This window comes from Pezoporus flaviventris, unplaced genomic scaffold (genome assembly GCF_033815535.1).
Source record: "Pezoporus flaviventris isolate CSIRO_AGI_PZ_B2104156 unplaced genomic scaffold, CSIRO_AGI_Pfla_v1 ptg000035l, whole genome shotgun sequence".
NCBI classification, from domain to species: domain Eukaryota; kingdom Metazoa; phylum Chordata; class Aves; order Psittaciformes; family Psittacidae; genus Pezoporus; species Pezoporus flaviventris.
The window spans coordinates 10,403,150-10,416,281 of record NW_026892583.1 but is presented as its reverse complement, the minus strand read 5'-3'; the positions used below and the strand labels follow the sequence as shown (position 1 = coordinate 10,416,281).

The following is a 13,132-nucleotide window of genomic DNA, read 5'->3' as shown; positions in this document are numbered from 1 at the left end:
CTTACATTACCACTTCTAGATTAAACCCTGCTGATTCTTTACAACTTGTCAGAGGTGCTGCATAGCATTGTCTTAGACATTGCTTTCAGCAAAGCATTAGACTTGTCCAAATACTTATGTCTTTTAATCCTGAATTGTCTTCACATGCAATGATTTGTGACTTGCATATGGGGGGGATAAAATAAGGAACTACTACCTTCCTAAGGAAACTTCTTGTCTTTAACAGATCAGTCAGATGAATTCTCTTGAACGTGAACTGGAAACCAGCTCAGAAAATGAAGGGCTAAGGAAAAAGCAAGTCAAACTGGATGATCAGTTAATGGAGGTACTTGTCAATCAGTGCTGAATAGTGTGGGGCTTTCTCAGTATCTCCCTGAATCTAAGAATTTATTTAAAGACAACTTTTAGATGTGTAGGAAAGGTGAAAACTTAAAGGAAACCAGAAGAATTAATCTCCCCCAGTGCCTATTCTCATCTTCGTGATCAAGATGTTAGTGTGGCAAACTGGCTTCTTTGAAGCATGTTGTGGTTTATCATAATTCATGTAAGGCTTCAGATATCAAATCAAATAGCAAAGACATTTATTGCTGTGCTTGAGGCACTTTCCTCTTCCTTCCTAAAACATGTCATCTCAAGTTTCCTAACTAATATTTGTATAATGCTGCTCTTAATGTACAAACCTGTTCCTATTAGAGGAATAATTTGCTGAATTTAAGCCTTGCTACCCTATCTAGATCATGATAGGACAACAATTTACCCAACTTGCCTTGGTTACAGGGATGAGCAAGCTTAACTATGGTATGTTAACATATCCCTTCAGATTAGGCTAGACCTCTGTGTTGCCTCTCAGCAGTCATGCCTAAACTTGAGGTCCTGAATTTGAGATTAAAACATAATATTTAAAAAAAAACCCAAACATCACAATTTTGACTTATTCCATAAATCAAAGCATCTTCTAGTTGAGGTTTTTACAACACTGTTTATTAAAAGACTTCATATTTTTCATCAAGAGAGCAAATGGGAAACATTATGCTGAATATAGTATGTAATTAGCTATAAAATTCTGAAAACTTTATTAGAAAAGATCAGATTTTTTTTTACAAGTTACTGAGAAGACTGTTTATGTGCCATCTGTTTTTGTTTATATGCTCTTAATTGAGCTTTGGGAAAACTCCAAACACTGTTAAACTCTTCAATATAAACACTAAGCATGGAATTGTGTTTTCTCCTAAAATTTGTATTTCAAACATGCAGGACTTTTGTTACCCCTGATAACATTTTCCCAGCAGGTGTGTATAACATTCACTTAGCACTTTATGACTTCTAACTTTCTCTTTTGTGCCTGTTCTCCTTTTGTTTGTGGCTAACCTGTCTAGAACTCAGTGGTTGGAACTAGCAGAGAAGGGTGCAGTTCTCTTTCTGAAATAGTGTGCGAAGGTAGAGCAATCATTTTCAATGTACTACCACAGCATGAAGATAACATGTTTCTTTTATGGATTTTTTTTTTTTCTTCTGTGCATCTCTTGTAAAGAAGCCACTATTCATTTTTATAGAATGACAGAATGGTTTGGGTTGAAGGGGACCGTAAAGCTCATCCAGTTCCAACTCCCCTGTTGTGGGCAGGGATACCTTCCACTAGATCAGGTTGCTCAAAGCCCCATCAACCAATTTCAATGTAAAATTTTTACTCCTTGTTGTTAGTATATATCATGCAAGTTGACTCTGTATGCCAAGAAGTTGCATACTTCTAAGGCATTGCCATGAAAATGGAGAGAAATGACCAATTGCGTCCAAAAGAATTAAACTCAGCATAAGAAAATGAAAAGTGGCTCAACTCCTTCCTTTTAACCCGTTGACTGTGAGGCTTGAAGGTGTTTGCATATTTACTCGGAGATCTGCATGCTTTTTCACCACTGTCAAATGTTTCCTTAATTAATTACTTATTAATTAATAATACTAACTGAAATGTGATTACACTTAGTGTCATCTCTAATAGTTTAGTAAGTTTGTTACTGTTCCGCTTTCTTCCACAGAAGAATGCGGTAAGTCTATATTGTTTTCATTAGCCAAGCAAATGGTATGTATTTTTAAGAAGCGTTAACATTGACTGTTCTTTCAGCTATTTCATTAGATACTCGTGTACATCACAACCTTACAGGGAAATCCTAAACAAATCCCATCAAAACCTCTTTAATTTCACTGTTTATATTGTCAGTAAAAAGAATAGCTCCTTTACAAACAAGTTGATTCAAGAGAACCTTCTTACAGCTTAAAAAGAAAATACAAGTAGTTTTAAACTACTTTAACATATTTCCTGTTTATCTGGGCCAGCAGAGATGTAGAGAGGCAAACACGGCCGGAAGAGCTGTGCCATTATGAAAAATGCTTAGTTATTTACATTACAGATGGCCTCAGTAACTGATATGTTACGCATTGACGCCTTAATTATACCACTGTGAGAGGAAAATTTAGACCACTAACATAATCCTATGTGCCTTTTCCTAAGGGAATAGAGTAATGGTTTTCAGATAACAGGTGAGAATTTTATGAGGATGTCAACTGGGGACCTTTATGGGAAGAAGTATTACTCTTATGCAAATTCAAGCTGCAAATCAGCTTTTCTGAAATATCAGGAGTGTTCACTGTACAGTTCTGGTCTTTTATTAGTATTATTAACTCTTACAATGTGAGCTAGTCTTACCTGGATTTCCCCTTAGTCTAGAAAAATGCTAAATTGTTTCACGTGACTATCTTAGCTCTTAATACTCTCTGAAAGATCATCTAATGCTGGGACAGTTATCTAACTTGGTCTGTCGTGGTTACAAAGCTACTATAGTAAGACAATGTCAGAAATGCTTCTTCTCTAGCCACTTTGACCCAGTAACTGTCACAGCACTGCTTGGCAGCAGTACTCAATGAAATGATGTGGGGAAGGTAAACTGTTTGGGACAAGTCGGTTCTGAGCTGCAATCTTTGCTGCAGCAAGGACTATCAAGAGTGTGATCCTTTTGTCCCATGTGACATGCCTAGTTTTACCAATAAAAACTTCTTTGGTAGCGTAATTTTAACAACCACCATTACACACAAACTATTTGTTAGTGTCTGTTGCCTTTACATTAAACAGACTTGCTGATGCATTTTTGTAAGCTTTTATTTTCTTACTTCAGATTGTTACGTGCATCCCTCTCTATCTCAAGGGCCCCTCTGAGTATACTTTTGCTTATGTAGCACATATACTCAGGTCTCCAGACTCAGTATCAAACTCTGCTTGTGGCATGTCTCAAAATGAAAATTATAAAATATGTTAACATTTCTACAGTTAGTAGTGAACATAAGGAAAGATATATATGGGATTCCAGATACTCAATTCTGAATACTATAGCAGCAGGCATCAAATTACTTAAGTCATCATACATGACATTGAAAATTCATTTTGCTTTTGAGAAAGTTCTCTCTCCATTGTGAATTGAAGATGAGAAATACTTGGCAGTGGTGGACAGTTTTTTCAGCCTGCCTCATGCTAGTGTTTTTATTTGGAAGTGGATGCTATTTTTAGAAGAGCTGATGAGATCAAGGTTAAAATTAAAAAGCACTATTAAGTTAAAGCTCACTGCAGGCACATTTAACTATGATAGGATTTTATCAGAAATTCAGTGAATTTTTAATTCAAATCTGAAATCATAGAATCTTAGAATGGTTTAGGTTGGAAGGGACCTAAAATCATCCAGTTCCAACCCCCCTGCAATGGGCAGGGACACCTTCCACTAGACTAGGTTGCTCAAAGCCCATCCAACCTCGCCTTGAATGTTTCCAGGGATGGGGCAGTCACAGCTTCTCTGGGCACCCTGTGCCAGTGCCTCACCACCCTCACGGTAAAGAACTTCTTCCTAACATCTAATCTAAACCCTTTCACTTTAAAGCCATTCCCCTTTGTACTTTCACTACATCCTCTTCTAAAAAGTCCTTCCACAGCTTTCTTGCAGGCCCCTTTAGGTACTGAAATTATAAGTCAAAGCTCAGATTCCTTTAGATTTCAGAATTGCAGATAAAGATGCATCTTTTTGTCATTGGAAAGAGAAAAGCTGCCTCTTTAGCTTCTGTTACTGAGTTCAGGCTTGCTTTTCTTTCATACAAGAAATTGTTCAAGAGTAAGCCAGCATTGCCAAAAGATATCTTGTATGTATGGCACTGCTGCTTTCTCCTGATGGCCGATTTACTCTGCTCTTCAGATGCTCCACTCAAACACCAGTGTGATACTTAGCCACTCACCGCACTCCCGAGAGCTCCAGCAGCAAGGCTGTGCTATGGTGCCCAAGGAACAGTTCCTGCAGCTCCAACACCAGCTACTACAAGCAGAGAGGAGGAGTCAACGTCTTCAGGAAGAACTTGAAAATAGACCCTCTGAAACAAACATGCAACAGGTAAAGCTCTCATTACTCTACAGGTTACAACTTTAAAAGGGTATCTGCTTAGTTTTCTGGGTTTTTCAAATTCTGATGAGATCCGTTCTCTGTTTATGCCAGTTCAAAAATTAAAATTAAAATTCATTCTACCAAACATATGTACAAAACAGCCCTTTCTTATTTAGCATGTTCAGCTTAAGCCATACTTAATTCTAAAGTCCTCGTAATGTTTTTGAGCTAAAAAACATTCCCATCCACACACAACTGGCTTTTCTCCTTATGATCGATGTGCAGCAAGTGTTTGTAGGTTGGTTTTTTTTTGTTTTCTTTACGTTATGTCGATGTCTGGAAACACTGTTTTAAAAAATACACATTACCTATTGCACAAGCACATACTCATTGCACATAAAATACTAGTTTGGGCTGTTGCTGTCACATGGAATTCTGTCAGCTGTAGTAAAGCAGAATTCAAACAAATTAATCCTTTTTATAAGGTCATTTTATCCTCACTATTTGGCCATGGGAAAAGATGTTGTTTGGAGAGCACTGCTTTTTCCTCAGAAATGCCAGTGTTGAAGTTTCTGTATGACAGTAACAATCTAATTCCAAGGGAGATTATATCCACTGCACATATTGAACAGAGTCACTTTTAGTAGTGTTTGTGGGGTTTAGCATGTAAAACTGAATTACAGGCAATTTTTATGTGGGAGAGGCAAATTGTCCTACTTATTAAGTTTGGGGACTAGGCTTACCAAATCACAGCATCACAGAATGGTTTGGGTTGGAAAGGACCTTGAAGACCATCCAGTTCCAACTGCCTGCGACGGGCAGGGACACCTTCCACTAGACCAGGTTGCTCCAAGCCCTGTCCAACCTGGCCTTGAACAGTGCCCAGAATGGAGCAGCCACAGCTTCCCTGGGCAACCTGTGCCAGTGCCTCATCACCCTCACGGTGAAGAACTTCTTCCTCGTATCTAATCTAAATCTCCCTCTGTCAGTTTAAAACCATTCCCCCTTGTCTAAATCTCTGTTTGGCTCAGGCCATAGGTCTTACATAGTATTACAACTTATGAGAAAAGATAAAGCTCTAAATAACTTAGATAAAATACTAACACTTTTATTTATCTCTTAACAGGAAAAAAATACCAAACAACAAATGAACTTTACATTCTAAACTCAGATACCAGTTATACTTTTTAAAAAAATAAGACCAAGTCTTTGAAGCCTAAAAATATCTGAATGTGTTTATAGGATAATCTGGAAAAAAGGTATTATGGAGAGAGCATATATATATAGTAACAGTTTCTGAAGTTTCCAAAAACTGAAGTAAGAATTCTTTTTTTAAGAAAGGCATAAAATCAAAGTTTCCCCAGAAAAAGAACTTAACAGCAACTAATATAGGATAAGTAAATCAATTGTAAGGTTCTCTGCCTTTCATCTGAGTCCTAATAGAAGTGCATTACCACAGATTAATGTGCTTGGTGCCAGACAGTGGCAAGTGAAGCCTGCCATTCAGTTTTGAAATCAATAAAAGCCATATTACAGCAGCAGCATCTGTAAATGAATGTGCTGTGTATTGCATTAAGAGGGATGACTTTATCATTTTGCCTTTGAATGCCTGAGAAACAATTTGCAAACTGGTCACATCCTGGAACTTGCAGTTCTACAGATAAATCACTTATACAGTTCCTGTAACAGCTTTTATTCTGGGAAGCTTCTTGAATTTAAAAATAGTTTCAGAGAGGCTTTGCAAATATTTGGTGCCAATGCACTAATGCAGTTAATCAATTTAATTTTTTCCTATCATGTTGTTTTTTTGTGTGCATATATTGAATCAATATTCCAGTTTATAACATCTCCTTCACCTTTTTTTTCATGGGCTTTACTAGATAACTTTCTAAAACCATTATTAAATACATGCATTCTACAACTATAAACAAGGCCAAATTTGTTTTAGTTTAGTCAAAGCGTCAACTTTGACATTTCTGTAAGCACATTCACTTTAATTCTCACTGTTAATTTTTCTGCATTGTCCTGATGTTCAAGGTTAGCATTTAGTTGAGCTTATGTCCATTTTAATGTCCCCTTTAGCATCTTGAAAAATTGCATCCTAATCTCTGTTCATCACCTTTTCACCAGTGAGTACAACATCAGGTTATGTCCATTCTGTCTGTGTAAATTTAGTCACCTAGTTTTGGTACTACTGCTTTGCACTCTGCAGCTTTCTTAGATCCTGAGTAATAAGGTATTCAGAGTCATCCCCTTCCACTTTGGAATTCTTGTGTTTATCATGCTTTGCAATTTCCATTGTTTTTTTGATCATGGCTATGGTGATCTGTGTTTTTATTCATTTTGCAGTCAGTCTTGAGCTATTGTCCTCCAAAGGCTACTGTCATAAATTCAAATTTCACTAATTTAAAACTCCTGAGCCCCTTCTGCTGTGTATACCTGTGTGAACTCTTCTGAATTCCCAATGGCTGTTTCTGCTCTGTCTAGTGCTGTGATTCTTACATACTGAACAGTAACAACACACTTGCTCTCATATTCCTTGCTCAACAACTAGATTTGGAAGCCTGTTAATGACCCAATCTTTCCTTAAGTCCTCTTAGAACACCTGCTAACCCATATTTTTGTCAAAGTACTTAGAGTTGCTCAAATTCCCCTTTCTTCATCTCTGTTTCAAAATTCAAATCACCTCTGACCAACTGCTTGTTCTCCTGCCTTAGGAAAAGGCTACTAGGTTTAAATGCAAATAAGCTTTCAAAGGTGGTCAGCTGGACTGTACTTTTCAGAAATGTTATTTGGCAATCTGAGGTTTTATATATACATATATTGAGAGAGGCAGATAATTTCCTCTAAGAAACAACTACTAATTGCTGTTAATCAATGCCACTGATGGTTTTAAATCCCTCAAAAACATGGATGAGCTATCTGAAGAGCCCTTACATTTAGAAAATGCATCCTGAATATCTCCTTAATTGCATATGTGTAGTGCTAATACTAATAGAGAAATCTAATATGTAATACTCTGCATATTTTCTTGTGTGTGTGTTTTTTGTCTTGTGTTGCTTGCTTTGCTTGTATTGGTGGTTTGCTTTAAGTATACATAAGTATTTAAAAGAAAATCTGGATATCAGGGTGAAGTATCCCACTTGCCTTCTTTCTCTAGGCCTTGCTACCGGAGCAGCGAGCAGTGCATGCAGATTCCTACCGGAGGATTGGGCACCTCTGACAGCTTGGCTGCTTATGATTTCATTCCTTACCATGATAAACACACACAAACACACGAACTGGCATAAGCTGAGAAACTTGAGGATCCAATTATTTTGTACTTTTTCTTTAAAAAAAAAAAAAGTCTCCACAGTGTTATTTATTTCTCTAGAAGCTATTTTGTGCAAGTTTACAAGCTGTCTTTTTTAATTTGTTGCAAAGACTTTTTATTTATGTTATTTAAAATATGGGGTTGCTCAGTGTGGAAAGAGACTATTTTTTCTCAAATGGAACTAATTTTATATGAGATTTGAAGAAAACCTGAGGTGTTTATACTCCACTTTTGTATAAGATGTATAAAGTTTTTAACAGGGAAAGATGACATTTTTGATGTAAATGAAAAATAAAAATTTTTTAAACATAATGTCTCTTGTCTTAATAGTATCAATAGTTTCAGCTTTGTGAACAAGATTTAACAAATTTTAGACAAGGTATTTGTCTTTGATACTGAGGATTGTCGTATCAGGATTTCTGGAAAAGATTTCTAATAGGAATGTACTTAAGTACAGATACTCAGCTTCTCTTTAGCAGATGTACCTGCACATTTAAGGAAAGAATTTGCATAGTATGTGGGCATATTCTATTTATTGTAGCCATAAAGTAAACAGGCAGTGCCAGAAAATGGAAAATTAACACACCAGTTTCTTGGACAGCATTCTTTATTCTTTGTCTCAAATTACCAAATTAAACTAGATTTTTAATTCTTTAATAGGTTAGCAAAACACCTCCTTAAGGCCTACGATTTTTTTCTAGATGGGAGCCATGAACCATTTCAGCTCTGTTTTCAAAGATCTTTTTGCTTCTAACTTTCTAATGGCCTTAGAGCTAACACTGCAGCTGGCCTCTCTCGTTAAATGTGAACTAATATGAAGTTAGAATGTTCTCAAATCAACTTTAAGGCAAAAAAAACCCCCAGGTATCATGGGTGTTGAGACCACTATAAATTCTTAGTTTCCACTTAACTACTCACTCAAGGCTCTTGCAATCTGTATGAATTTGTAATAGTCAGCTATGTTTTTGAATTCCAATCAAACTATGAACGATGGCTCAAGATAACTTGGCTACTAAATCCCCTCAATTTCTGCTTAGTAATGCTTTTTTAATCCAGGAAAATATCCAGTCCAGCCACAGTGTAAACCTGCTTTCTGTAGACTTTTTTCCAATTTTTCACAAGATAGTCATATAGCCCCTTATATAGATTTAAGGAATTTCTGGTGTTTATAACAAATAAAATGTTGAGTGGACTTCAATCAGTCCCCTAAGAGGATCTTTCTACAGTGGTTTAGATGAGCAACTACCTACCTGAAACAATCTTCCCGCAGTTTTTCATTTATCTTCCCAGACGTGTGAAGGTGCTTTGGTTTTGATGGTATGTCCTTTGGGGAAGGTTAGTGCTCTCTCAAAGTTAATCTTCTCAGGTGACTTCCTAGAGTTAGAGTAACATGGTAGCTTTAAAATAAAGACTCCCTTTCCTGGCTGTCAGTGTCTAAAATTCTCAGATACAACCAACCTTTCTTGTAGTTCCTGGTGTTTCTGTTATTTGAGAAAAATTTCATTCAAATGTTGGTGCAATGGGCACTCCAGTAAGTTGCTAGACTGTTACCTCACAGAAGAAAAAGAGGAAAACCTTTATAGAGTTCCTATTTGGTAAACATTGGTTATGAACAGCTAATCTTGTGAGGAAAAAAAAAAAAAAGAATCGAGTTTGCGTAATAGCATCCTACTTTTTTAGGATATTACTTCATTTCAAAGGGGCTTTGGTGTGGGAGAGTTGTACTGTCAGACTTGCCCTTATGACTTCACCTTAATTTTTTCTGAAATCATTAAGATTTTGATTGGCATTTTGTTTCCCCCATTCAAAAGAAATATGGCAGCACCCAAGAACACAAAAAGGAGACTTCCAGATCTATCACAGTAATGACAGAACTTAAATTTTATATGAGTTTCTCTTAGATCTGGTAATCTCGAGTGTAACTTAGAAAATCAGTTTAATGCTGCAAGTGTTCTTTAAGTGTTGCCATAATATTTTGCTTCCACGAATAGTTTATTCATTTAGTCTACTCTATAAAATAGACTCAAATGGGGAGTGCCAGCTATTTTCTTAAGCATAAACTGGGGGAAAAAAAGAAAAATGAATGTGAACTCAGTTTGGTTAACTGATTCTCATGTAAATATTGCTTTACAGGGGGGTCATGAGCAGCTTCTAAAAATGATGGAAGAACGCATGATTGATGTTGAACAGAAATTAAGGCTTGTGAAGAGGCTTCTCCAAGATAAAGTAAATCAGCTGAAAGAACAAGTAGGTGTTCTTACTCTCTTCCTCAGTTTGTCCCCATTACTTCTGTAAATAACAAGCTGCAAAGTCATTCTTGCTTAGAATAAAGTTAAAGGTGCTTTCCTTTTTATTTAAGGCTTCTGAGCTAAAGTACAGCCTATTTGTCTATTCCTAAAACTCCAAATTGGGCTTACTTCTTCAGCACTGTTCTTGCTTTTAATTTATATTTATTTTCCTTTTAATTTGCTGAGTAATTCTGTTCTGTTCACAATTCAGCTTTCCAAGAACACTAAGGCAGATGCAGTGGTCAAGGATCTCTATGTTGAGAATGCACAACTGCTGAAGGCTTTGGAGATGACAGAGCAGCGGCAGAGAACTGCTGAAAAGAAAAACTATTTACTGGAAGAAAAAATTGCCAACCTCAATAGGATAGTAAAGAACTTGGCATCCCCATCATTTCATTCAGCATCCGAGATAAGGTCATAGCAAAGACATACAGTATGCCACGGTCCCGTGCACTTTACTAAAATTATTTTTTAGCTTTTTACTGTGTTGCCTTTTTGTATTGGTGACTTTTAGTTAACGGGTACCTCCAAGGAGAGGACAGAGCTAAATCCCAAACCAGACACTGCCAAAACAGAATTTTTGTTTATTCCCAAACTGTTTTTCTGCTAAGTTTTGTCTAAAAGTAATCTTTGCTATGTAAAAGAACAAGACATGGTTTCTTAGGTTAACTTATTTTGATACTTTGTTTTTAATTTAAAATATAAATTCTGAATTTACTGTATTGAATCAATTACTCATATCTAGATTGAAGCCAAGGTCTAATGCAAACATGCATTACTGAATTCAAACCTTTAAAATACTTTTGGCTTTCTAGAATACTTCATGCTCCAAAGCCAGTAATATTGATAGGTGAGCCTTCAACACTGTCAGTATAACTGGTATTGAAAGCAAGACTTTCTTGATATGGTCTGCGTCTTGTAAACTGATTCTGGTTTTTGTAAAGCAATATGCTCCACTTGATGTGTTGGGCTTCTGGGTTATTCCTCATGGCCATTTCTCTGCAGAGCTCAGAGAAAAAGAAAGTTTTATTTAAAATATGTAAATAGCCTACTGCCTCCAAGTAAGTGTAACTGCTTCATCTGAAGAATTTTCCCAGCTGGCAACTAAAGACTGCTACTCTTTTTTTTCTTTTTTTTTTTTTAAGCTGTGCTGCCAGACAATGTAAAAATTGTAGAGGCCTTATTTTTTTTTTTTTGCATATGGAGATAAGTTACTAAAGAAGGGAAGAGTCATTAAGCTGAAGATGGGAGTTTTGCTTATATAATTTATAAATTCAGTAAAGCAGCAGGACAAGTTTGTTAAAGAACTGGAAGAAGAATGAAGAGGGGGATTTGAATAATTTCATCAGTGAAATCCCATCATTAGGCCTCACAGATGTGGGCCTTTGCCATTAATGCAGTGTTTGTTTCAATCTGAGTGGTAATTTGGAAAAGCCTGTCTTTTGCATTAGGCCCTAGTATAGAATCTAAGTTTGTAATTAATTGTGAGGAAACATATTCAATGTGACTATGAAGAACTCAGGGAATAACAGCCTAAATTAGTTTCCTTCAATGTTATAAATGTGGATATTAATGTCAGTGGATGAAGATAAATATGCATTAGGGAAGGCAGGACAAAACAAATTGCACTTGGATGAGTATTACCTTAGTACTCCTAGACAAATATGCAGAAGTTCTGTGGCCATGAAGGTAGCAGAACATCAAGGTCCTGTTTGATCAGCCCATGAGGCTGGGGAGATGCAAGTTTTCTGGGAACACCTTCAAGACTGAGAGGCGTCTGAATTGGAAGCAGCTGAATAAGAACTTACATGCTCAAATGCTTGTATGTAACCTATTACTGCAAATAGTCTAAATGCCCTGCAACTGCCTTGTCTCCATCAGACCAGTAAGACATCTAAACAATGTAAGTAAAACTAGTGAAAGGGGCCACACCGGCAATGCTTCAAACGGGACCTCTTCATATACACGTGAATTGAGAATACAGAGGAGGAGAGTAGATAGTTTGTCTCTGAGACCACTAGTGAGGTGATGGTTCCGGCTGCACTTGTAATGAGCCAAAAGTCCCCTAGAAACGGGGATAATTCTGCCTTACAAGGTCAGTACTGATCAGCATGTGGCTGTAGGGGATGCTCCCTATGTCCAAGTGATTATTTACCGATTTTGGAGGGTTGAGGGACTGAGCTAGACACACAGGGTGATGACCTCCTCCTCCCTTCCTTTCTGCAGGGAATATAGTGGAAGTGGAAATACGATCATGTAAGAAGAACACATCGGAGTATCAAAGTCTCTATAAATTACTTCACTGCTATGCTATTCTAAATGCTTTTAGTGTGCATTTTTCCAAGTAATCTCAAATTCGGGGATTTGTATATCCTGCTTCTCAGAGGCTGCAAAAAGTTTTTTGCTGTGTGTCAGCAATATGGTAACTGAGCAAAATTTCAAAATACTTCCAGGAAACAATCTTAAGCAGGTTCAGATGATCAGCACTGTATTTTGGAAAATATTATTAGCTAGCACATTTTAACACTACTTCATATCTTGACCTAGGTAACCTTCTAACACTCAGTCTGTGACTGGTGTCTGAATGCCAGTGAGAAGGAACGGGTACTTCACTTAAGCTATTGTGCAATTAGTTTCACATTACTCAGTTTTAAAGGCTAGACTACTTAACTAATTCTTTTAACCTCCTGGTAGTTACCAGGCTTTTCTAAACCAAACATACAGACACTTTTAGAGCACAGTAGCAAAAAGGCAGCTGGGATGCTGGAATAGAGAGGGGAAAAATGGAGTAAAGGGAATTTTGACTCCTCCCTTTCTCACCTAACTTGCTCTACTTTTCTTTCACTTAGCTTCTAAAAACTAATCTAATCACAGGAGAGAGGAGGAGGTTTGGTAAATATTTCTTAAGCGAAACATCAGTTTCACTGGAACACTTGTGTGAATTAATCCTCAGAAGTGCCTTTTGTAATTACATATTCTAGAGCCTTTCTGTACTGTACTGGTTTTGTGGCTACAGGAAAATTCAGGATAATCCCTTCCCAAAAGGAGGGAACACAGAGAAAAGTAGTGCTGCTTGCAAACAAGTGTCACGTTGCTTCTTGGTCCATTGTGTCAGCTCA

At 36.9% G+C, this 13,132-nt stretch overlaps 1 protein-coding gene across 8 annotated transcripts in view; it reads left to right on the top strand.

The window, feature by feature from the left end:
* The window catches only part of NIN (ninein), a 62,610-nt gene extending 51,948 nt beyond the window's left edge, over positions 1 to 10,662 (top strand). For 5 of the 8 annotated variants that reach the window (XM_061462495.1, XM_061462486.1, XM_061462489.1 and 2 more), the window contains 4 exons: positions 227 to 325; positions 4,230 to 4,421; positions 9,859 to 9,972; positions 10,225 to 10,662. In XM_061462495.1, the coding sequence (XP_061318479.1) occupies positions 227 to 325; positions 4,230 to 4,421; positions 9,859 to 9,972; positions 10,225 to 10,434 (615 nt within the window). In that variant the 3' untranslated portion in view covers positions 10,435 to 10,662. Of the gene's footprint in view, positions 1 to 226; positions 326 to 1,376; positions 1,438 to 4,229; positions 4,427 to 6,494; positions 6,542 to 7,572; positions 8,038 to 9,858; positions 9,973 to 10,224 lie in introns of those variants that run through there. The other 3 variants (XM_061462490.1, XM_061462492.1, XM_061462493.1) reach the window with 3 other exon arrangements.
* Positions 10,663 to 13,132: the final 2,470 nt, after the last annotated feature.